The 25,517-nt window shown below is 52.1% G+C and overlaps 1 protein-coding gene across 3 annotated transcripts in view; it reads right to left on the bottom strand.

Annotated features, from left to right (window-relative positions):
• Positions 1 to 25,517, bottom strand: part of DYNC1I1 (dynein cytoplasmic 1 intermediate chain 1) — a 187,890-nt gene that overhangs the window by 86,006 nt on the left and 76,367 nt on the right. For all 3 annotated transcript variants that reach the window (XM_027848896.1, XM_027848895.1, XM_027848897.1), the window contains one exon: positions 1,091 to 1,180. In XM_027848896.1, the coding sequence (XP_027704697.1) occupies positions 1,091 to 1,180 (90 nt within the window). The remainder of the gene's footprint in view (positions 1 to 1,090; positions 1,181 to 25,517) is intronic.

Genomic DNA, 25,517 nt, shown 5'->3' with positions numbered 1-25,517 from the left:
TCTTCCTCCTCCTTCCTCCTTCTTCCTCCTCTTCCTCCTCCTCTTCCTCCTCCTCCTTCCTCCTTCCTCCTCCTCCTTCCTCCTTCTTCCTCCTCTTCCCCCCCCTCCTCCTCCTCCTTCCTCCTTCTTCCTCCTCTTCCTCCTCACTACCAGGCACTGGAGGAATTGTCTAGCCACACTTCTGATTCTCTGGCCACACCACTGAGACTCTCTGCCCACACCTCCAAGTACCATGCTTACGCAGTGTCCTGATGAGAGCCAGCCCGGACCCCACTGCCCCTCAGCCCAGCTGAAGCTGTAGGAATGGCACCAAGCCACAGAACCCCGCAATCCCAAGTCGATGCCATCCAGGGCAGTGTGAAAGGGCTTGGTTTAACCAGCCACACTGGGATGACTAAGTGGATGAGAGATGCAGACTGAGATCCATCCCTTCCCAGCCCAGACAGGTACTGCATGTGGGCCATGAGCTGAGCCCAGAACTGAGGAAGAATTAGGGAGACAGCGGGCCATAGCCCGCCCAGAAGGTCCTTCCTGGGATCTCAGGCTCCTGGCCACCACAGGAGCCCATCCCTTTACCTCAAACGTTCTTTGGTGATGAGACGCAGCTATGCCCATGGGACGCCTCAGCTGCTGAGGAATTAAAAGGACAAACCTGAAGGGCAATGGGAAGATGCCCCTGGGGGTTCAGTGGGCCATGGCATGAGGAGGGAGCGGGTGAGGACGGGCAAAAGAGGGAACAAGGCAGGCGGGTGGCTCCCACAAAGGACAGCCTCGTACTCTGGTGCCAGGAGTTACTCTAAGAGCATCTGTGGAGCCCACCTGGGGCGTGGGCAGCTTCACACGATGAAGACTGCGGGGGGGGAGGGGCACCGCCAGCAGCAGAGGTGCAGGGAAAGCCCAGAGATCTGCCCAAGGACCAGGCTTTCTAGACAATCAGAGATGCCCTCCAGCTGGCACAGCATCTGTTTCTGTGACGCCCAGGGCCTGAACAGTGCCCGCTGAGTGCTGCCCTTGGGGTGGCCACATACCACCCTACTGGGCCTCCCCCGACCCCTTCCCACCTGATGCCCAGCAAGGAAAGGCACCGTACCTTCCTTCACCTCCTGCTTCTCATCTGGATGCTCCAGGTCTGAGTCGTTCCGAACCTTGGCCTCCACCATTTCCTCGTCTTCCTCATCCTCTGGAAAAGCAAAGAGAGAAGGGGCGAATGGCAGAGGGCTCTCCTTTTACCATCCAAGTCTTTGGTCTTTGGGGGCCTCACCATAGAGGGGCTTCTCTGGACCCTTAAGGGACCCCTGAAACCCTACTTGAAAGTCTCCCTAAAGGCCCTGGAGCCAGGCACCTGCTGCCCCTCTCCAGGGAAACATCTCTCTCTGATGTTTGGGATTGTCTGTGACCCCTGAAGCATCTTCCTGGCCAGCCCAGGAAGGAGCCTGGAGCCGGAAAGTTTCCAGCTGGGGCTTGCTCTGTCTGTGGGACACCTGCTAGCCAGACGCCTCATTCCCAATTCATTTCTCACCAAAGTAATGTATTGTTTGACCTACAGAGAAGGGCTCAGCTGGGGTCTGACCGCAGGTCATCTACCACCCGGAGGTAAACTATTCAGGCAGGGCACCGGATCTGCTCTGGGTGCCCCAAAGAAAGTCAGCACCCCCCAGGGCCTCTGCCTTTCCTGAACTGCGCCCGCAGATGGCTTCTCTGGCCACATGCAAATGTGGCCCACTCTTCTCCACTCATGTCACTTAACCACTGCTGCCTCAGTTTCCTCAACTGGGTTAACGATGGGGATAATACTATCACCTGCCTCCCTGCCTTGTGAGGCTCAAATGAGAGTATATTAGTGTAGTGCCCAGCACATAGTAGGTGCTTAATAAATGTTCCCTTCTTCCCTTCTCTGGCAGCAGAAAGGGGCACACAGCCACTCACAAAAATAAAAAGCAAAGACAGCATTCCAGGCCTCTGCTCTGCTCTGGGGGCTCCCCTAGTAAGGGTAGGGGGACTGAACCTGTGTAAGAGAGCCTGGCATTGGACCTCAGGCAAGTCCCTTCCCCTCTCTGGCCTCAGTTTCCCTCTCTGTAAAACAAAGTGGTTAGAATATGTGTCTGCAAAGTCCCTTGCAGTACTCCGGGCTGCCTGGCTTTCTAAGCTCCTAATTTACCAGCCCGTCCAGGATTGTAGGGCCATGTTTCAGAGATGAGGGTCCATCTTCTGGTCACAGCAGCAAGGACAAAGAAAGCCTGGCTTTTGTCTGTTCCATCCTGTGATGAGTTTCCTGGGTTGGGGCTCAGTGCTCGTGCCAGAGCCTGATGCCATGGGGGCCATGCCTTGCCCGGAGAGTGGTGGAGGCTAGTAGAGGCAGCCCCTGGACCCGTCTAGCCACCCCCACTGCCAGTCAGGAACGCAAGCCCAGGTCCTCCCAAATCTGCCGACAAGAGTCAAGCTTGGGAGGACTTTTCTCAGGATTTTCAGTAAGCACTTCGTTAAATATACTAGGTGTTAATATTTTTAAAAGCTAAAACAAAACAACTCTTCTCCTCCACACTGGAGGCCCGGCCAGGGGAGGAAACAGCCGTTTGTTACCTCGGGGCCCCCTTTCCACACCCCGGGTCCAGGAGGGCTTCCCCAGGCTGGGGGCACACAGAGCTGCTGAGCTGCGTTCCCAGGGGATGCCTCCGGATGTGTAGTGAGAAAATGACGGCATCATTGAGAAGGGGTCGAGGGCCCCCCCCCAGTCCCCCCCAGTCTCCCTGGGCTTTCCATAGCTGATGCCTAGTACTTCTCCAGGTTCTCATGGGGTCTTCACTCCAAGCCTGGGAGATGGGACAACAGAGTGCCACGACCCCCTCGGACCAGCCCTGGGGACGTGGTCTGGTGAGCCCGACTGTCCAAAGGGTCCCCTCGTGGCTCTGCCTCAGCACTGGCGGGGACTCCCCCAGCTGCTCCCCACAGGGGCCCGTCATGGGCTTCCTCCCTAACATTGGACCTCTGTCCTACTCTCAGGTGGCCGAAGCTGCCAGCAGGCTGAGGAAAGGGGGCCAGGAACCCAGAAGACCTAGGATGAACTTCAGGCCCCGCACCGACCAGCGACCAGTGGTGGGACCGTGGCCTGTGACGCGGTGCTCCGGTCCTTCCTGTCCACTTGTGGGCACGTCGCAGAATTCATGAGCTCAGTCCCTAGTCTCTTTCCTCCAGACACAGAAGTTACAGAGCTTCCAATGGGTCTGTCTACCAAATATTCAGCCCTTCATCCACTGTGACCACGGGTGGGTGATGATGCCCAAGGCCTGGGAACACCCAGTAAGTGCTGGAGGGTGAGGACCACCCATGAGGCACACAGAGCGGGCCGCCATGTCAGATAATGTGGCCAGGCCACCATCTCCCATAGGAAATAAGGGGAGGGCTCTTTCCTGGCCCATGGGCTCTGGGCACTGGCAGGGCAGAACCTTGCCCAGGAGAGAGGGGTTCCCGAGAGCTCTCCCCAGGACCTCCCCTTGTGGTTTCCCCACTTCAGTGCCTTTCACGGCCACATCCTGAGACCTTGGTGGCACACTGACCGCCGCGGCCGTCTGACCCAAGTGTCCTATGGTGGCGTGTGGGCCTCCTGACAGTGGCCGGAAAGCCAAGGCCGGCTGTGAAGGGTCATTTGAATCCTGTTTGTGGAGCGAGATTCTGTGATTGGCAGCTGGCAGAGGCTCCTCTGATGTCTATCAGTTAGGACGACAAGCCCGGCCTGATATCCGACACCGGCAGGGAAAATTGTTTTTAACAGGGCAATGTCTGATCTGCTATTCTGAAATGAGGAACTAACTATAAACAGGTGGCGAAAATTTGGGCAGGCGCTGGGGAGGGGGCGGGCCAGGATTCACGTCGGTCCTGAGGCATCTCCAGCGGCAGGAGGGAAGAGGACATGGCCCCTGGGCCTCACAGTCGAAGCCCCCTCCCCCTCTCAGGGGCCAGCCAAGAGGTGGGCAATGGCCTGGGGCGGGGGGTACTCCGTTCTGGATTTTACACTCCCCAGGGCCACCGGGCTGTGCTCAGAGCAGGCAGACCCCCGGGCTGCCCTCCACAGCCACCACCCTGCTTCCCTTTACAGCCTCTACCCACTGGCCCAACCACACCAGCTAGCTCAGCACCTACTGTTCCATCTCCCCTCCAGGCCTTTGTACTGGCTGTGCCTCCTGCCTGCCTCACCTCTGCTTCTCTGAACCCGTGTCCTCCTCTCAGTGTTTTCCTGGTCTCTTCCCCTCCTCAAATGACCTTATTTACTGATCTGTGAACATGCTGCTTCCCTCCCTCAGCCCCGGGAAGCCATAAGCTCTTGAGGGCAGGGCAAGCTTCATCTTTGGGCATCATCGGTGCTGAGCCCCGAGCTAGGGACCCTTCATAGAAACTTAGGGAAACATCCTAGACCCCCCATAGGAGCTGTGTGATCGCCATGAGGCACAGACACTCTCTGGGCCTGATGGAGATCAAAGGGCCCCTCCAGGGCCGTCGGAGGCATCCCCCCACCCAGGAGCTGATGGCATCAGGAGGCCCCAAGCCAGGTCCAGGCCCTGCTTCCACCTGGCTGGGGGGCCTCCCTGGCATCCACTAGATGCCACCAGGTGCCCAGCCCAGCAGGTGACCTCCCTCCCCCCTCCCCGTGGGGGTCACTGAGCCTGGTCACTTCAAGGTCAGCAAGAAAAGAGGGCATTTAGGGTCAGCCAGGGAGAGATGGAGGCTGGGGAAACTCCCTGGGGAGCTGGGCCCCAATGCAGCCCAGCTGCCTCCTCCCTGAGGAGTCCCCCATCTTTTGCTGCCACTGCTGGCTGCGGGCCAGAGACGGCTGTCATCACTGCCTGTCACTGCTGCCATTAACGAGGAGGGATGGGACCAAGGGGACGGGAAGAATAACCCTAGAACCCTGGGAGCACCGTGTCACAAGCTACGGATGCATTAGCAGCTCTGGGCAGACTCCAGCATGAAGGAGAGGCGCAGAGCAGAGAAACCGGGGGGGGGGGGGGGGGGCGGGGGAGACTGGGACACAGACAAAGTCCTAGAGTCTGGGACCTAGACAGACAGAGTGAAAGAGAAGCAGGATGGAAGGAGGGAGAGAGATGAAGATGAGGTGGGGGGGTAAGAGAGACAGAAGAGCTGGGGACCCAATTTCAGAGTCCCCTCCCCACCTCACTTTGCCATGCTGCCTTTGATGCTAGGTACCGGGGTCTGAGACTTGGGGCACAGAGGGAGGGTCCCGGCCCGGACAAGGAAGTGCCATGCCCTGGTGATGAAAACCCCCAGGGCTTCCCAGGACCTCGAACCCTAATTCCAAGATGCCCCCAGAGCCAAGCTGCCATGATGGCTGCCTGCCTCCTGCAGACTAGAGGCTTCAACAAAACGGAGCAGTTCTCCTCTTCTAAGCCCCTCAGCCAGGATAGAGAAGGCCACGACCCAAGTCAGTTCCCAACCAGGAAAGCCCCCACGCCCTCCCAGGGCCTGGGTGGCTCAGCCTTGTCTCAGCCTTGAGCCCCAGGTTTGGAGTGGACAGAGGCAGGGTCAGGCCTGGTTAGGCAGACACCGGAGGTCAGTCTGGAGCGTGAGGGTGGCAGAGGAATGGGGGCAGGCTGCCACACTGGGCAGGAGCTAGGACCAGGTCCAGCTAAGAAAGCTGGACCCATCAGCTGCTACCTGGAGTCCAGAGACAAGCAGCCAGGGGAGCCGAGAAGCTGAAGGCAGATGAGCAGGAAGGAAGTCTCGCCCTGAGCCTAACTTCAGGTTCCCCCCTTTCCTGGACGCCGCCCTCGGTTTCTTGTCTTTCTGCCTCTCTGCCAAGGCTTCCTTCTGCCATCCCATCCCTCCCCCAGGGCACAGGGCCTGCTTTGGGCTGTCTCCCCTCCTTTCTCTACCCTAGTTCTCCTGGGATCCCCTATCAGCAGGTGCCGCTGTGTGGAACCTCTGGCCAGGCCCCAGGATCCCCCAATCTGCCCTTCTCTTCCAGACCTCCGTCCCCCTTGCCTTCCGGTTGCTCAGCCTCTGGAGGCTGGAAGCCCCTTGGACTCTTGCTCCCATCGCTACATTCTCAGCAGCCAAGGCGTGGCAGGTCCCTTCTCCATGACAGTTTTCATACCGTCTCTTTCCCTCACCTCTCGTCCCACATTCCACAGATAGCCCCCTAACTGCTCTCCCAGCTCACAGGGTCTCTCCTACCCGAGCCCTCCTCCACACATGGCTGGCTGCCAAAATCATTGTCCTAAAGCACAAAGCGGCCACATCCTTTCCCCATTACTCCTGAGTTTGCCCTCAGACAGGACTCTGACCCACTGGGAGGCCATGAGTGGAAGGCAGAGGTGCAGCTTTTGGACGGCTCACCTGCATCTCCACCCCAGAGCCACACCTGGGACCTCCTACCCGGGTCTGAGAGGCCCAAGAGGCGCCCTGCCCACAAGGCAGCTGCTGGCTGTGTAGATAGCTAAGCCAGGCTGATGTGATCAGCTCTGTGATGCCAAGCCTAAGAGACCAGTCCAGGAGAACGTGGACAGGCACGGAGAAGTCGGGGAGAAGGGCAGAGACCTCCAGCTGCAGGTTCAGGGACCGAGCCTAGAGCTGGTTCCAAGAAATACGTGGCAGAGGATGAGGGGCAGAGCTTCGGGCCAGGGGACGCAGGCTCTCTGAGAGTTGTGGAGAGGCCACTTCACCGCCTGATTCCTAGCACCGGCACACGGGAGGTGCTTCAGAAACGGCCCCACGAGGAGTGTCGTGTTGGGTGGACCAGGCCAGCAGTGCCCCTCCAATGGCCGGCCCTTTTCTCCCTCCGTGGGTCCCCTCCTTAGCCCAGGCTCCCCGCACCTCTCCCCAGGGCTGTTGGAATGAGCCTCTTCATTAGTCTCCTTGCTCCCAGGCTCTCCCCTGCAGATTCTCCCTCCACAGAGCTGGCCACGGCATCCTCCCAAGGCACAAATCCGGCCGTGTCCACAGGAGACAAAAGTCCAAGCAGGGCATCAGCAGGAAGACACAAATGCCCAAAGCTGAGGCAGCAGTCAAGATGGGCTGGAGGTCCAGATGTGACCTCAGAGGCTGTCGGTCTGACCTCATCGTGCAGATGAAGAAGCAGGCCCTGACCACACAAATCATGTCAGGATTTGAACCCAAGTTCTCAGACTCAAAGCCAGGGCTTTCCCCACTCTACAAGACTGGTGTCATTGGGCTTGGGGGGAATGACACTCCCAAAGGGAACCTGGCTCTGAAGGGTAACCCTTTCTTAAAAGAAATAGGAGACGTTGCCAAGGGGGATGTGGTTGGTTTGGGTACTTAGAAGGCACCATAGTGGGAGAAAATCTAGGTGCCGAATGGGGTGAGGAGCACGGAGGGACAGAAAGAAGTGGCCGCGTCAGATTGGTGTGCTGCAGACCACCTGGACGGGAGGTGATAAGAGTGGGAGCTCCAGAAACTGATGCCAAGTCTGCCCCAGAGGCTGCAATTACCTAACACCTGCTTTGGACCTGTCCAGTCCACGCTTTAGTCTCGCCCTCTCCCTCTCACGCACTCTCTCTCTCTTTCTGTATCTGTCCTTTCTTTCGCTCTCTTCCTCTCACTCTGTTTCTTTCCGTCTCTTTCATTTGCTCATTCTTTCTCTCCTCACTCATTCTCTTTCCTCCCTCCTGTTTCTCTCTTTCTCTCTCTCTCCTTTCTTTCTGTTTCTCCCCTTTATCTCTGTCTCTTATTCTCTCTGTCCCTCTCATTTCTCTCATTCTTTCTCATTCTTTCTCCCCCCCCACCTTCTTCCCTTTTCCTCCTTTCCCCCTATCTCCATCCCCCATCTCTTTCTTCTCCAAAGGCAAATGAAGAAACTTGTAGCTGGGGGGGGGGGGGTGACCATGATGGAAAGCTCAGTGAAGTGACCACTCCCTCCTCGAGTCTGTGACAGAGGGGTGATGAACTCTTGGGACGGCGTGGCACTCCTCCCCAGAGTTCTGACGTTCAGAAGGCTAAATAGACTTTAATGGACCCCAGAGCTCTGATGGGGAAGCCAGGCAGGGTGAGATGGGATGGTCTGCAGGCAGGCAGTGTCCATCACTGACCTGTCAAGATGTCAGAGGCACAGTTTCCCCTGTGGCTCCACGGGAGCCTCTCTTGTGGAGCTGAGCCTGCTGGTACACCACCCCCCAGAGCCATGGAAGCTTGAGTGCTAATTTTGCTTAGAAATCAAAGACTCCTAGAACACAGAGTATTTTTGTGTATTTGGGCAGGGAGATGGGGAATTCATAGCATAGAAGTCAGAGGCCTCCATTTATTCCTGGGCCAAAGGCAATGGGGGGCCAGGCTTCCTGGGGCATCTGACAGACTCCTGCATCCCCGATGCGCAGGCCTGGCTCTGCAGGCTTTGGGCCACTGTTGGGAGCGATAACTTTGGCTAACTAAGGAGCAACATTTTCAAATCCATGAAAAAAGAGGTTCAGGTCTCTGATGTTTGCATATTCCTTATGCTTTTTGGCAGTCCTAGAGAGCCACGGGATCTGTCCACGCACACACGCACACACATATACAAACTCATACACACTCACATATACACACGCTCTCTCACACTCTCATATACACACACACTCACATACACACACTCACATACACACATCCTTTCATATGCACTCACATACACACACTCTCTCACATGCACTCCCATACATGCACACTCACATATACTCTCTCTCTCTCTCTCTCTTTCGCCCCCCAAGTTGAGCCGCTAAATCCTTCCCTGGGAGCGCTCCATGGGGAATGACTTTCATCTTGGTTTCCTCCGGAAATCCCAATGAGGCCAGAGAAATGGCAGCTTCCAGGGCTCACCACCTGTCTGCCTTATTCTTACCACTTCCAACAATTTCCCAGGCCGTCTTGCCCCCACATCAGTTCTCCAGAGGACAACATGGAAGAATGGGAGGGACAAGATGCCCTGGGTAAGGGCTGCCCCCTTGGCCCCCGGGGCCTGAGGCGGCTCTAAGGGGCAGGATTACGGCTCCTAATAAATGTTGGTTGACTGACAGCAGGCTCCTAATAAATGTTGGTTGACTGACAGCAGGCACCTAATAAATGTTGGTTGACTGACTATTTCATGGATTTTTGTTTGAACACAGGTTGGACCTAACTCTTATTCACAACAAACAATAGAGCTAAAAGGGGGCTTGACATTGTATATTAAGAAGGTATCATCATGTGAGGAAATCCAGTAAACAGAGATGGTTCCCAATACAGAGTGTTTGGGTGAAGGTCAACGGAGGGAGAGACGGAAGTGAATTCTGTCACTGGAACATAGCACTGACCACCGGACGGAAAGAGAGAACAGAGGAGGTGTTTGGGGGCGGTGCCTTGCCGAGAGGCCTCACTTACCCAGACATCTCCTGGAGCTCTCTCTCAACCAGAGGCAAAGCAGCTCAGGGCTTCTTGGCTTGCCTTGGGGATGATTTCATCCTTCAAAAGCAGGAGGAACCGACAAGAGGAAAATCTGTTCTGGATCCGATTCTCACTGACAGAAAGGAGCTGGCCCCGGCGGGCTGGGAACGCTGAGAAGCTGGAAGGAGGGGCCGCGCCATTCACCCCAGTGTCTGTGACAAAGGGGAGCTGCCATACACACCGGACTTTGGGAAAGGAGCTTTTGTAAGTTTCAGAGGACTGACACCCCGGGGCGCAGGGGGACGCCCAGGACGAGGAGAAGCAGCACACATCAGACTTGTCAGAGAGAGGGGCGGATGCCCAGAGAACTCCCGTATGGACCGAGCTTTGAAAACGAATGTCTGGAAGGTCAAAGGAAGACCACACACCCAAGGGTGGCTGGCGCAGAGCACGCGGCCAGCATGGCATAGTGCAGTAAACATCTGTTAGATCCAATGGAAGGAGTCTGGATGTGCTATGAGGCGGAGGGAAATCCCTAAATGAAAGGGGTGCACCGCCTGGCTGGCCTCTGGGGCCTCTGAATCTGTGCTCTTAAAAGCTGGAGGGCCCCGGGGGACCCTGAAGGAGCCAGGGCTGGCCCCGTGTTCTTGAACACATTATCCTGGAGCCAGGCAAAGGCCTCAAGGGCAGGCAGGTATGCAGAGGTGGGAGGGAGAGCCAGCTGGGTGGGTGGTGGAAGGGCCTTGTCAGCAGAACGTGGCTGGCCTGTGTGCCAGGTCGTAGGAAGCACGCAAATAAGCTGGAAAGTGTCTGGAAGAGGGAAACCAGGAGGGAAGGGGTCTCAAGTCTATCCCATGTTCGTTGTGACTGAAGAAATGAGGACATAGAGACTGGAGAGAGAAGACGGGGGGGGGGGCTGCGGGGGGGGGCGCTAGCCTTGTGACACTGGTCATCACCATTAAATTAATAACAGGGAACATTTGATAGATCTTTGAGGTTTGCAAAGTTCTTTACAAGCAGTATCTCATTTTATCCTCCAAATAGCTCTAAGAGGTAGGTGCAGATGAAGAAACTGAGGCAGACAGAGGTTGTGACTTGCCCAGGGTCATACAGCTTAGTCAGCATCTGAGGCTGGATTTGAATTCAGGCTTTGACTCCAGGTCCAGGGCTCTACCCACTGTGCCACCTAGTGGGTGGGTCTGGTTCCCCCAGACTCTGAACCAAGAGGTATGGGGCAGGGGGGAGGGAAGGAGGAGGGCATCTGGGGATCTGCAAAGAACAGAGTAGCCTATATTCCAAACCCAGCTAATCGTCCTGTCCGCCCAAAAACGAAATGACAGGTTGGACTTCATCAGTGCTTTGCTTTTTTTTTTCCTCTTTTGGAGGCAATCAGGGTTAAGTGACTTGCCCACGGTCACATGGCTAGTAAGCGTCTGAGGTCACATTTGAACTCAGGTCCTCCAGACTCCAGGGCCAGCGCTTTACGTACTATGATGCCCCATAGTGGCCTCTCATCAATGTTTTCCTGAGTGAAATTGTTTTCAAGATTTACTGATTGAGAAATCAAGGTTTTCCTGCATTTCCTTCTTATTTATTAACTAGCAACTGGATCTTGAGGCCTCAGCAGAGAAATGAACACTCCTTTGCCTTCTTTAGGAACTCCATATTGAGAAAAAATATGAATAAAAATATCCAAATATTTTTCACAATAAATGGAAATTGCTTCAGAGTGAATGGTCATTCATGGCTCGCATTCAGGACAGGAGGTAAGCTAAGTACAAGCCAAAATTCCTCATGAAAGTAAAACAAAAACAAAACAAACAAAAAAAACAACTTTGCTGGGGCACCTGGGTGGCGTAGTGGATAGCACACTGGCCCTGGAGTCTGGAGGACCTGAGTTCAAATCCGGCCTCAGACACTTGACACTTACTAGCTGTGTGACCCTGGGCAAGTCACTTCACCCCATTGCCTCATCCCCCCATCCCCCCCAAAAGATACTTTGTTTTCAGATTCACAGTTATTTTTACATCTACTAAATATTCTTACTTTTCATTGCTTGATAAGTCACGGTTTGCTTTACAGGAGATTTGGTGATCTGGAATACTCAGGAAGAGCTAGGAAGCAATTTCATAAATGAGCGTAAAATATCCAAAATATTTTCATCTTTTATATACCCCCAGAGTAGCCTCATTTATCAGATGCTTCTGGATAGAATGGATCTTAATTATTATCACTAGATAGGAAGAAGAAACCTAAATTAAAAATAACTCCCAGGTACTATTTTGCATACATAAAATTGGGCGAAAATAGTTTAAAACTATAGCAGTTAATATTAGTGAAACAGTGGAATGGAAGGTCATGGAATCTTTTCCCAAAGCATTTTCCTGCCTTTTGAGCTGGTGATTCCACACCAGAACTGTATCCTAAGGATATTGTTCAAAAATGAACAAGACCCTAAATATTCAAAGTTTGTTATTTTATAATAATGAAAAAGAGGAAAAGCAGATATTTCTGACAATGACAATGGTCAAGATGATGGAGCATTACCACGATGCACCCTAAGCCAACCAGGAAGAAACGAAAACAACGTGGAAGGGAACCTGCAGGTGGGGCGCTCAGAAAGCAGGATGGGGGGGTGGGATGAGGTGGGGGTGGAGGAGATGCCCACCGAGTCTGGGAAGTGAAAACATTTGCAGTCCCCCTGTGAGGACAGGGAATGCTGGTGCAGGCCTGAGCCACTCCAATGATGCTGAAGGCTTTTAGTAAAATGGCAGAGTTTAAATTTGGGAGGCTTTATTGGAGATCGTGTCTCTTACTTTGTTTTTGCTGAGCCTTGGTTTACGATAAAATGTGTCTGAAATGGTGATCTGGACTCATGTTTGTATTACAGGGCCACTGATTTGGAGTGAGACTGGACCTCTGAGGTCATCCTCATTTTATAGATGAGGAAACTGAGGCTGGGACTCTGGCTGTGCCTTTGACCATCCCACAATGACTACTGTGGAGCACTTCATGGCCTTCAGCTCATCTTCTGCTCATGGCACAAGCCCCCCTTAGCCACATTTTATGGCAGACAGAAGAGGTGAGGCAAGGTCACACGATCGAGGGGTGGCTGTGATTCAGACCTCGGTCCCAGCTCCTTCCCTGCGTTTGTCTACACAGGCTGGAGTACATCAGGGTGACCCAGCACAGCTCATTTATCTGACAACCCCAAGCTTTGGGGGGTCTGAAATGTCCTGCATTTTGACCTCTAGTGGACTTCCGGGAATTCCCAGCTGGTCACCTTCCCCCTGGGTCACCGTGTCTCAGGCCAGACTGACCAATGTCTTGCCCAGAGCCTGCTTTTCATGCCTGCAGGCCAATCCTCCCCTCCATCACCGCCATCCAATCAGCAAGGCTCTCATCTCATCACTCCTCCCTAGACAAAACCTCTCCCATCCAGCCTTTCTCCCCTCCATGTTACCAGGCCTAGGCTGGGCCCTCGTCACCTCCCCTGGAAGGGACATTTCCCTTCCCCTCCAATCACTGCCGCTGCCTCCTACCACATTCATTTCCTCAAATTGCCACGACCCCAAGGTATGGCGCCATGCTCCTGTAGTACAACATTCCAGGGCTCCCACTGCCTCCCAGATAAATAAGAGATTGAGAGAGTTCACACCAGAAAGCAGCCTGGGGCAGGGGCTGAGGAAGGGGAGGAAGGTCCCTGCAGGACCATCCCAACCCTCTGCCTCTGTCTTGTCATCACGAGGGCTCTACATCTGTTGGGGTCCTCTGGCCATCTGGACAAGTTAGTTACAGACTTCTGGGTTCCCTGACAAGCTGATGTCCTGAGGCCAGCCGAGGGGTAGGTCTGGCCTTCTCCAAGGTGCCTGAGGAGGCTGAGGCAGGCCTGGGCCCACTCCTATGGAGGCCCTCCTTTCTCCCTGGCCCAGCCTCCACAGGGTGATACCCAAGCATCTGGGGTGGGGGTGGAGGTGCAGCTCCCTGTGCACATGTGACCCTGGTCCCCTGGCCCCAGCCCTCACTCACTACTGAGCAGTGCTGTGCAGGCCACATGTGGGCTGCTTGGGGAAGGGGAGGGAGGCACCTGGAGAGGACAGGAGCTGAGGTCAGCGCAGGTCAGGCCCTGCGCACCCTGTTCCCTTCTCCTCAGAGGTCAGGAATGGGTCTTGGGATTAACGGTAGGGACGGTCACTAGGGACCTCAGAGACCATGGAGTCCAGCCCCCTCCTCTCCTAGGTGAGGGGCTGTAGCAGGGAATGTCAGCTTCCAAGGGCAAGAGCTGTCTGACACCTCCTCTTTCCATCCCCAGAGCTCCAAGAAAGAGGAGAAGTCAGAGACAAAGACCACAAAAGTAATGGAAAGCTGGAAGCCAGGAGTTCAGAACACCTGAGAGGCATGAGACCAGGAAGGAGGGAGGCAAACCTCGGAAGTGAGAGGCCACTTTGGAAACCTAAAGGGATGAGTCAGCTCCCACAGCAGTGAGAAGCCCAGGCAGTCTGGGCACCACAGCTAGGACACCAGGGGGCACGCCCCTCCCCACAGGGAGCAAATTACAGCCCTGCAGGCAAGCATGCAGGGAAGCCGGGGAAGCCTGGGCATCTCAGAAATAGAACAGCTGCCCCAAGAAGAAAACAGCCAAGAGGAGGCTGTGGCCGAGCCAGGCCTCCCTGTGTGGCCTTGGCACTGACCCTGCCACACAGAGAAGCGCCACCCAAGAAGCCAGGGAGGGCAGCAGGAACTGAGTGGGCTCCCGCTGGGTTCTGTAGTCAAACAGTGGTCAAGGCCAGTCTGCTACCCAGGGTCCCAGGGCGGTCAGAGGGGCCAGGGGCTGAAGACTTTCCAGACATCCCAGGGCTCCTTCACATTGGAGTTTGGGGTTATAGATGCCACCCCCAAACTGAGGACAAGCCCCTCCATGACAAAGATAGGTCCTTCATTCAAATGGAAATTAAAAATAGCTACTGGCAGCTGCATCCGTGCCCACCGAGCCTGCCTGCTCCCAACCCACCGGCTCATGTCACTCTGTAATTGCTCCAGAGATGAAAAGTCCTTTGATTGCTCTTGATAAAATTAAGGTTTTTTCCTTTTAAATGATTAAACGCGGAAGTGTTCCACGTGTTCTAGTTAAGAATGTAAATGATCACTTGTGTGGAAATGCTGGAAGCCCAGCCTGCCTTTGGGGCCCAGTCCAGCACCCCAGCCTAGGAGGCTTCGGGGACATCCCACTCTCCAAACAAGGAGAAGGTGGCCGCCCCCATCCCAGCATGAGCATGGGTGGGCAGCTGTGTGCCCTAGTCTCCAGTGCAGCAGAAGACAGAAAGGAGGGTCGCCAGAGATAACTCTACTGGTTCAATGGACATTAATAATAACTAACATTTACATCATGCTTCCTATGTGCCAGGCATGGTGCTATTAGTATCTCATTTGGTCCTCATTACAACCCTGGGCAGAAGTAGGTTCTGTAATTATCCTCGCTTTACAGTTAAAGAAACTGAGGCAGACAGAGATTAGATTATTTGCCCAGGGTCACTCAGCTAGTAAGTGTCTGGGATCAGATTTGAACTCAGCTCTTCCTGACTCCAGGCCTGGTGCTCTGTGAACCGTAGCACCTTCTAGCTGCCTGTCAACATTAATGACATTGTCAGCATTGACGTGATCATGCTTCACATGTACATTGCTGTGCTTTCATTTCAGAAGGTGAGAAGGCTATTTGCAGACCAGAGACCACTCGGTGAAGCCCTGTGCTTGCAGGCCACTGATAGCAGAGAAGGTGATCCAACAGTTGTTTCCTACTCAATCCTGAAATCCACCCCATAGCCGTACCGGGAGTGAGGCAGATGAAAACTCAGAGGGCAGATCCTCACGTTGCATTGGGGTGATCTGGACAAGGCCTAGCATGTACAACACTTCTCTGAACCGTCTCTGACTGCTCTGAAGCCTTGAGGAAATCTTTCTGGTCCTTCAGTACTAGCAACTTTATTTCATGCATAAGAAACGCCTTCCCTTCTACCACAGGCCAGAGAGTCTGCTGAACTTAACCCTCACAGCGTTAGGTCTAATGTTCTCTTCTGTGGCATGGACATGACCTAAGGCCCCTCTTCAAAGTGCTGTTGACACCTTTTGTTTCCATATCAGTTATTTCCAGATATGCTGTCAGCATCCCCTGAACCCTGTTGGTCTCAGCTGACTCTTCATCACACTTCTTGGGGTTTTCCTGGCAAAGATACTGGAGTGGTTTGCCATTTCTTTCTCCAGCTCACTTTACAGATGGGGAAACTGAAGCAAACAGGGTGAAGTGACTTGCCCAGGGTCACTCAGCTAGGAAGTGTCTGAGGATAGATTTGAACTAGGGAAGATGAGTCTTCCTAAACCTGGGCCCAGTGCTCTGTGCGCTATGGAGCCCCCAGCTGCCATTCCATTGAACCCTCCTTTGGGATAAGTGATGACAAGGAGGATGATAAAATGATGGGCATTTATGAAGCACCTACTACATACCAGACATAGTATTTATTGCCTTACAAAGATTCGATGCTCATGATGACAAAAACAATTGGGTGAAACCGGTGGACGTGGGGACTGTCTGACGGCCCGGGTGCCATTCTGAGCCTGGAGTCTCCTATGCTATACTGGAGAAGGGAGGCCTCTGGAACATGCTTAGCCACGGACCTCTTCGCAGACTTTACTGCTATCGCCGTCCACGCAGCACCCAGCTGCCCGCCCAAGTGACCACAGGGTTTAAGAGGAGCGGAGGGCATGAGGGGAGGGAACTGAGTTCATCTTCCTTGCCCCCATCACACCTCTGTGCCGTGCCCGGCGGGCGGGAGGAGGCTGGAGAGGCCCCTCAGCAGCCAATTGTCACCTGCTGTCTCTGGCCCCTTGCCATGTTTCTCTGAGGGCTCCTGTGTGTCACCTCTTCCCACACAGGCTCCGAGGCTCAGACCACTGATGGACAGCCTATCTGTGCCTGAGGCTCAATGCCAGGGGAGCCGCTGGGGGATAAAGGTTTCAGCCACAGCCATCCTCCAGGGTCATCTACCAAGTCACAAAGGGCTGAGGCTTACATCGGCTGAGGGAGTAAAATGGGCAGCAGTGGGTAGGGGTGGGGGCACACCGTGGTGCACAGAGTACCAGGCCTAGAGGCAGGAAGACCCATCTTCTTAGTTCAAATCCGGCCTCAGACACGTACTAGCTGGGTGACCCTGAGCAAGTCACTTCACCCTGTTCACCTCAGTTTCTTCATCTGGAAAATGAGCTGGAGAAAGAAACGGCAAACTGTTCCAGTATCTCGGCCAAGAAAACCCCAGATGGGGTCACGAAGAGTCAGACAGGACTGCCAATGCAGCCTTGAATGCCCCAAGGTCCTGACTGATCTTTTGTTTTCTGTTTTAATGATGTCTCAGAAGGGGCAGATAAACACCTGCAGAGGGAGGGGGCCAAGTTCTGGCATTGGTCACTCTTTCAGGAACCATGTACATGGAAAGAATGAGAAGGAGTCCTTTCTAGACTTTGGGGATGAACTAGTCCCACTCACTGATTGTGTAGAAAGGCCCACTCCCATGGGTGGCATGTAGCAGAGGCTTCAGAACAAGAAGAGAACATGCCAGGGCAGTTGGCATGTGGTCACCAAACCAATCTCTGGGAATTTAGAAGCTGTAAAGTCTCCCCAGACTCACCACTAACTCTGGTTTGAAGCCGTCTTCAGCCCCAATATTTGAGCAGATAGATGAGAAATGACACATACCATAGTTGTTGATGCTCCTGGAAGACTCCCTGGATTTCCCAAAGCCTTTCAATTGACAGCTAACCACGGTTTCTTGGCCAGCAATGGCAGACATCGGCTGTAGATTCTGCTTCTCATGGAGTCATCCTTCCCCTCTCCCCATCCTTTGGAGGATGTTGCAGAATGTGAAACCTCCATCTCTTCTCAAGACTTCTGAATTACTGTGATGCGTGGGGTGCCATGTTCTCAGTTTGCTCTGGAGAACCCGGGAAGTGGTGACTCATCAATGATCTCTTGAGTACCTAACTTAATGTGTACTCTGGTACGTGGCTAGGCCTGCTAGTTTAAAGGACCATGGAAAGCTCGGATTGGAATCGAGGGACCTGGGTGTGAATCCTACCTCTGAGAGTCAGTAGCTGGGTGACTTTGGACAGGTTTTACAATCTCTCTCAGCTTCCTAGTTCTTACCGACCAAATCACAGAAAATTCCCATGATCGACAAGATGGAGGACTAGACAGTTCCTCACATCGTCTCAACCCTCCCAAATAGGAATGATGCCCAAGAGGTAGAGAAAATTCAGCTGCCTCCATGGTGTGAGACACTAAGCCCCCTAACAAAGTAGCAACCCACTGAATTAACATCAAAGAAGGGTGATTCTAGCCCCTAATACTCAGCATCCCCCTCCTCCTCCCCATCACACTCCAATGGAGCTCCCATGGCAGAAACTGGTGTTTCTAAGAGCGAGGCTCAACAGAAAAAAAGGGGATCAGGGCAAGATGTCTGAGGCAAAAGCAAACTTTTTAGAAGAGAGAACTCCAAACAGGCACCTCCAAAGTTTTAATTCCATGAGCAATACAGATAATGTAGAAGGGACCAAGTTAGTACAAGGGCTACGATTCAAAGACTAGAAGTTTGGGATGCAGAGAATGAGGAAAAGAAAAAGATGCATAAAATGGCATACACTAACAAAGCCAATTAAAGGGCAGGAGAAGAAGGAGCATTTTGCTGAACTGAAAGGGGAAAAGAAAAATGGAATAACTGGATTAAAGGGAAAAAGAAAGGGACCCAATACATTCAGCAAAATTCCGAAAGTGGGGAAAGAGGAAATGTGTATGTGTGTGTGGGGGGAGGCAAATGGAAGCAAATAGGGCTGCCTTAAAGTAGATTAAGCTAAAATCAAATAAAGGTCTGTCTTTCCAGAGTAAGAGAGAGAAAACTCTAACCCCAAGTGTCAGAGCTGTTGTCATCTGAATGGGGGGAGAGAGTGCCTTCACTGATGCAATTCAGGGGCCAGATCCCAGTTAGGTCAAAGCCGATTGTCAGTTACATCGTCAAACACTGAGGATGGTGCTGACTTTCAGCAGTGCATTATCTCCAGCCCACGATGCTGGGGCTTCTCCAACACCAACACTGACCCCATAATGGCAGCCATCAACGTGGCACCCTGATCCCGTCGGGAAAGTTTTGGGGCAGCTGTCCTGTCCCCACCTCCTCACCCCCATCAAGGGGATCAATCTGGCCTCCCTTCCTCTCCATTGCTATAATAGAAACTCTCTTTGGTCACCCACATTAAGACTCACAAAGCACTTTACAAACGTCCTCTCCTTGGGTCCTCATAAAAATCCACTCTAAAAAGAGACTAGGCACTAAGTGTCTGAGGCAGATCTTCCAGGTGCTGAGTCTAGTTCACTATCCACTACACCATACTGCCTCTGAGTCCTTTGATAGAGCAAGGGAGGGCAGAATGGTATTTCCCAATTAAATGACTAGACTCAGCTTATTCACTTATTAGGACCAACAGAATGCCACCTGTCCTCCCCAAGCTGAGACATTTGGTGTCCTACGTTAGAGGAAGGGTCGGCGAAAGGCCTCATTGTCTTCTTGTCTTTTGGGCCAATGAAGGAAGCAAATCTTACCCTGTACCGAACACTGCAGCCCAGGGAGCTTTCCTACCACAGGCACACCTGCCCTGCTGAAGCCCTGCCCAACCCCACTGCTTCCTGATGAGTCGGAGGCCTGAGGCTGGTTAATGCTGAAGGGCTATCCCACCAAACCTTAAGGATCCTCTGTTCTCAATCCCCCGCAACCAGCTCCCCACCCTAGGTGGCAGAGACACCAACAGAGAGAACTCAACCAACACATATAAGTAAGGATTTGTAGCCAGGCAGAGAGCTAAAACTTCAGAGACAAACTGGGTGGTTTCACCACTGCCTAAGAGACAATTCAGTGGATTTAGATGAGGAGTGATCTTCTGGCTAAGACAATGAGGTCAATCAGTCAGTAAATGAACATGTACTAAGCACAATGCTAAGTGATGGGGAGACAAAGAAAGGCAAAATCGCCCCTCAGCTCTCCCAGAGCTCACAGCCTAATGGGGGAGACAATATGCAAATAGTTATGTGCACACAAGATACATAGAGTGGATGGAGGCAAGGTATTAACAGTGTGAGGAGACCAGGAAATGCTTCCTTCAGAAGGTGAGACTCGAGCTACATCTAGAAGGATGCCAGTGGGTGAAGGTGAGTACTGAGCTCCCTCCAGGCCCAGAAATAGTGTAAAAGGCAGGGACTGGGAAGGTTGCATGTGACAGAGAGATGAGGATTTCTAGACCACAGCTTGAAAAAGGAGAATGATGGATCCTGAGTTCTGCCAGGAGTGAAAATGGAGGCCAAGAAAATCACAGGTAATCTCCTGAATGGTACAAAGAGAGCTTTCAATTGAAAATGGAAGAGAATGGAGAAAAGCACCCACCTCGCTAAGCTGTCAGATGCCACACCCAGAGCACAGTGGGTACCCCCGAAGGACAAGCAGAGCCACAGAGAAGATCAGGATTTTACAAGAGTCAGTGCCCAGGAAGAAAGCCATCAGTGAGCCCCGCGGCTTCAGACATCCACATGTAAAGGTACAAAATGTAAATCAGAAACAAGGTGAAGCTGAGATGTCTTAATGAAAATTCCATTCTTGAGAAGATGGAGGAAGAGACAAGGGAAGCTTCTTCCAGCCCAATGAAAAGACATTGGCTGTTGAAGGAGAGATGATAGGAATCTTGATAGGAAATGGCTGATCCATTTTGGATTTGTGATGGGGGGTGGGGAGGGAACTACTAACCTGGCATAGTCTAGGACACACCCTAGATTTGGAAAATTCTATTTTAAAAAAGTTGGGTTCCATGGCCTAAAATTCTGGGGGGTCAGCCCAAGCTAGGTGGGCGGGAAATCCTAAGAAAATGAAATTCTGAATTTTAAATAACAAGCCATTCAAATGAATGCATGAATGGGGGAAAAAGGCTTTAATTAAACTACTATGTACCAGGCATTGTGCTAAGTACTGGGGATATAAATACTTTAAAGAGAGAAAGGTCCCATCCTCAAAGAGTTCATGGTCTAATGGGGAAGATAATACACATGGGGAAGTGGTGACCAGGGAGGGTTGTTTTGTTTTGGGGAATTGGAAAGTGAGAGAGAGGTGGTGAGGTATAAGTGGATGGCTGAATGGGATGGAAGGCTGAAGTCTGGTCTAGTGTCTAGGGCCAGCCAGTTGCTAAAGTGGGCTAGTCAGCATATCCTCAGTGACCACTCCACTGAGCCTAATGATGAATGGATTCACCTTCCTAGGAAATGGAGGCTCCCACTCTCCCAATCCCTGCCCCTTCCACCCCTGAACACAGCGTGACGGAAGGAAGAGGATCAGCTGGTCTTTACTTCCTAAGAAGGAAGAGTGGGAAAACTGGAATGGAAAGTGCCCATTGGGAAGCAAAGACAGCAAGAAAGAACCAAACTCCCACAATGAGTGGGAGGCCAAAACCTGGCAGAGGTGACTTGGCAATCTTTGAAAAATCCTGCAGACATTAGTCAAGGTCCACAAATTGCCCGTGAAAATAGAATTCTGGTGAACAGGCTGACTTCAGAAAAACCTGGAAAGACTTGTACGGTCTGATGCTGAGTGAAGTGAGCAGAACCAGGGGAACGTTGGACACAATAACAGCCACATTGTGTGATGACTAATATTGATAGACTTAACCCTTCCCAGCAATACAAGGATCTTAGACATCTCCAAAGGCCTTGTGATGGAAAATGCTATCCACATCCAAAGAAAGAGCTATGGATGTTGAATTGCTATTTTTTTTCTCTTCTGTTGAGTTTTGTTTCCTCTTTCTGATGGTTCCTCCTATTGGTTTGAATTTTTACTTACAACATCACTAATGTGAAAATATGTTTAATATGAATGTAAATGTATAGCCTATATCAGATTGTGTGCTGTCTTGGGGAGAATGGTGGGGAGGAAGGGGGAGAAAAGTTTTAAACTCAAAAGCATATGGAAGTGATTATCGATAAATCAAAATAAATTAATTTAAAAAAAGAAAAAGAAAATAGAATTCTGGGTGCAGTAGAAAGAGCACTGGAAAATACCACTACTAGGCCTATATCTGAAAGAGAATTTTTATAAAAATGGAAAAGGATAAAGACCTATTTGTACAAAAATATTTATAGCAGTTCTTTTTGTGGCAGCAAAGAATTGAAAGTTGAAGGGATGCCAACCAACTGGGGACTGGCTAAGCAAGTTGTGGTATATGGTTGTGACGGTATACTATTACGAGCAGGATGGTTTCAGAAAAACATGGAAAGACTTACATGAACTGAGGCATAGTGAAGTGAGCAGAACCAGGAGAACACTGTACATAGTAACAGCAATATTGTTATGACGAAGAACTGTGAATGACTTAGCTCTTCTCAACAATACAATGATCCAAGATAATCCCAAAGGACTCATGATGAAACAGTCTTATCTGCCTCCAGAGAAAGAGCTGATATCATCTGAAATCAGACCTAAGCATACTATTTTTCCCTTCTTCCTTCCTTCCTTTTTTTTCTTCCTTTCTTTTCTTCCTTTCTTTTTGAGTTTTCTTCCACAAAATAACTGAGATGGAAATATATTTTACATGATTGCACATGTAAAACTATATCAGATTGCTTACCATATCAAAGAGGGATGAGAAAGGGAATTTAGAATTTAAAATTTTTAAAAAACGAATGTAAAAAATTGCTTTTACATATAATTGTGGGGGGGAATAAAATATTAAAGAAAGAGCACTGGTGCTAGGGTCCAAACACCTGGATTCAAATCTATCCTTAGAAACCTGCTATCTGCTGACCTCTCTCAGCCGCATCTGTGAAAGGACAGAATTGTATTAGGTGAGGTGACCTCTGATACCCTCCCTGGCTCTGACCCCAGGACCTTCCGTGATGTTCAGTTTCTGAAGAAACCTGGGAACAAAATGTCCGTGAGGAGGGGCTGGGGCAAGGGGCCCTGATGCTTGCCACTGGGTAGGGTCAGATCCAGGAGCCTTTGGGTCATGGGCACTCATCTGGGGGCAGTCGGGGCTGCAGGGAGCCTTGGCTATCCATCTGGTCGCTGAGATCCTGGGGTCAGCTCAGGCTGCCCACTTTCATTGATGGGTGACAAGGGCAGAGGACAGATAAAAGCCCAATCCCTTAAGCCAGCTTCCCTCTTGGCCACCTGCTGGAGCTCAAGAAAAAGAAGGAATTCCTTCCATATTTCTAAGAGGGAGAAATTGGGCTGTAAACAGATGGGCCCTGTGCAGTTAGTTAGGCAGCAGTGCCCTCTGCTGGCCGATCTGCACAATGGCCTGGGCCACACAGCTCCCCAACCAGCCACTGCCCTTCCCCTCCAAGCTAAGAAGGGGTGTGCAGGGGTGGAAGGGTGGGGGACTAGGAGGGTGGGAGCCTTCAGGGCTGGGAGCTGGGAATTTGGAGGATCGAAGCCTTGGGGTATTGGGGCTGAAGGTGGGAGCCTTTGGGATTAGGAGGATGGGAATCTTTGGGGTTGGGAGGGTGGCAGCCTGTGGAGCTGAGAAAGTGGGAGCCTTGGGGCTTGTGGCTGGGGCGATTTTTCTCTGGGCCATAAGACTCAGCATGGTGCACCCCAAGGAGGCTGAGCTCAGAAAGACTGCTTCTCAAATTATCTGTCCCCACCTGGAGCAAAGCCGGCCCACTGCCCACCAGAGCAGAACCTTCTCCCACCCTCCTCACCTACCTCTATTGCTTTCTCACTTAAGGGGCTTTGTCCAGAGAATGTAAAAATAAAGAAGAAAGAGAAGGGCTAGGATGTCACCTTATTCTGGAGATGTTGGCTTGGAGCACTGTATACACTTCAAGGCTCTGGGATATTTTCAATGGGGGTAAGGAGGTAGTATCTCTTCACCAGTGAAGACTGCAACTCCTCCACAACAGACAGCCTTGCTGATTACTTCGGCTAGAAACATCTATTACCTACTGACCAGCCTTCTGCTTACTCTACAGGAAAACTCTCCCAAGAGGGAAAAAACTGGACAAATAATACAAGGTTTCTCATCACTCGTTGCTCTCAGAACCTTGGGCAAGTCTTTAGGCCTTCTTTGGGCCTCAGTTTCCTCCTTTGTAAAATGAGGGTTTGGATCAGGTGGTCTTTGAGGTTCCTTCCAATGTGAGATGTGGGACCCCCAATCCTAGGAGAGTCAGCTGCAGCCCCAACGGAACATCGAAGGTATCTCCCAAAGGCACAGAATTAAAGCACTTTCTCATTCACTTTCAAGCTCCATTCAAGTGGGCCCCAGTCCTCTCCTCTATGAGTCACATAATTAGCTCACATTGTGTTTCATGACCCTACAGCAGAAGCAGGGCCATGGGTGGTCACACTCACCTGTCCCTCTGGCCATTTTTTCCAGGCATGGCCCTTGTCCCATCTCCTCAGAGGGAGGCAGGGCTGGAAGCAGGGGGTGAGATCCAGGACAGACACTAAATCCAGTCCAGCCAAGGCCTTTTCTGCCCCTCATCTCAGGCTGCTCACCTCACCTCCACACCTGCCTGGATCTCTTGGTCCTTGGGGTTACGAGGGACTCCAGAACCTCACAGACCGGAGGACTCGGGTCCTACCCTTCTACAGCCTGAAGCGAGATTTGTGGAGCTACAAAGTCTTTGCAGAGAACCACCATCAGCCTCACCCTCCCTCAAGCTGCAGCCCTGGACAAGAGAAGGAAGAACAAGCTTTACTTATCCAGTGAATTACAGAACAACACTCTCCTGAGGTCACCTGGCCAATGCTATGGAAACAAAAGTTTGTAGAGTGAATGACAGACCCATCCTCACACACCAAAACAGAGCTACTTTTCCCTCCGGTAATTTGGTTTTTCTTGATGTCTGAAACTAGACACTAAGCCATGGTGGGGATCCAAAGATGGGGGACCCTCCTTCCCCCAAGTTCTCTCCCCTCAATCATCCAGACCTGCTGAAATCAGAAGTCCAGCCTTTCTCCCTCACAAATGAACTCACATTTCTCATTCATCGAGGTCATTCATTACCATTACAAATAAGGTAACGTAATTCTTTAAGTTACATTTACATTCCGTAAAAACAAATGGTCCTAAATAACTGGGGCAATAGAAAAGAAACCCCAGGAGGAGAGGTCCTGGTTGGTTTTGTCTCCATACCGCAGGGCCGGGCCCAGCGTGAGCGCACTGCCAGGGCGCTGCGGCCTCAGCGATCTGGCGATCTGTGGACCGTCACTAACGGGTGGGGCGGCTCCAACCCATTAAGGGTGGGTGTCCTGGTGGATCTGTGCTCTTGAGTCCAAAGGCTGACCCCGGGAAGCCCCATCTCCGCGGACTAATTGGCAGCTTGCCAGTTCCCTTTATTCCCTGACCACCGAGCGCGGAACAGATCAGCTGTGCTCGTTGAGCTGTGAGCAAGCTGGGATGATGGGAGGCCCCCATCGCCCTACTGTCTCCCGTTACTGATGCGTGTTGAGTGAGTGGCTGCTGTCACTGAGCACCGAGAGGGATGATAGGAAGGATAACCCAGCCCTCGCCTCCTGGAGGGTACAAGTTAATGGGGGCAAAGGCACGTAGGCCTGAGCAATGGCTGGGAGGTGCTTAATGAGTGCAAACACCACTGCAGCCTGGGCTTCCTTCCACCCGGGCAGGAGCATTGGGGAAAGAATGCCCTGCGGCATGAACCACCCCCAAATGCAAATGGACGACTTGTCTATAATAGTGATTGACATGCACAATCTTACTGGCCAACCCTCGGACCCAGATAGCCCGACTTCTTTACTGTTTTTCAGATTAGTTCTTTTGACAAACTGAGGAAACTAAGGCCCGGGAAGCCAGAGTGATTTGCCCAGCTTGTCAGGACCTGGGGTGGCATCTGACTCCAAGCTCAGGCCTCCGGCCAGTGCACAACCCACCTCTCCATTCACAGAGGAGACAGATTTTATCTGCGCTCCAGCGTTCAGGGAGGATTGGCAGAGAAGGGGAAGGCACTGAAAAGGGGAGAGACAGCCTGAACAAGGTACAATGGCAGCAATACACCTTGGTGCATTGGGGGAGCACTGGGGTCACGGGCCTGCCTTCACAAAGCTCTCTTATGTCCTGCAGTA

The sequence above is a fragment of the Vombatus ursinus genome, unplaced genomic scaffold (assembly GCF_900497805.2).
Source record: "Vombatus ursinus unplaced genomic scaffold, bare-nosed wombat genome assembly UNPS02006874.1, whole genome shotgun sequence".
In the NCBI taxonomy this organism is placed as follows: Eukaryota; Metazoa; Chordata; class Mammalia; order Diprotodontia; family Vombatidae; genus Vombatus; species Vombatus ursinus.
Note: the sequence above shows the minus strand (reverse complement) of the source record. Positions and strands in the feature narration are given on the sequence as shown.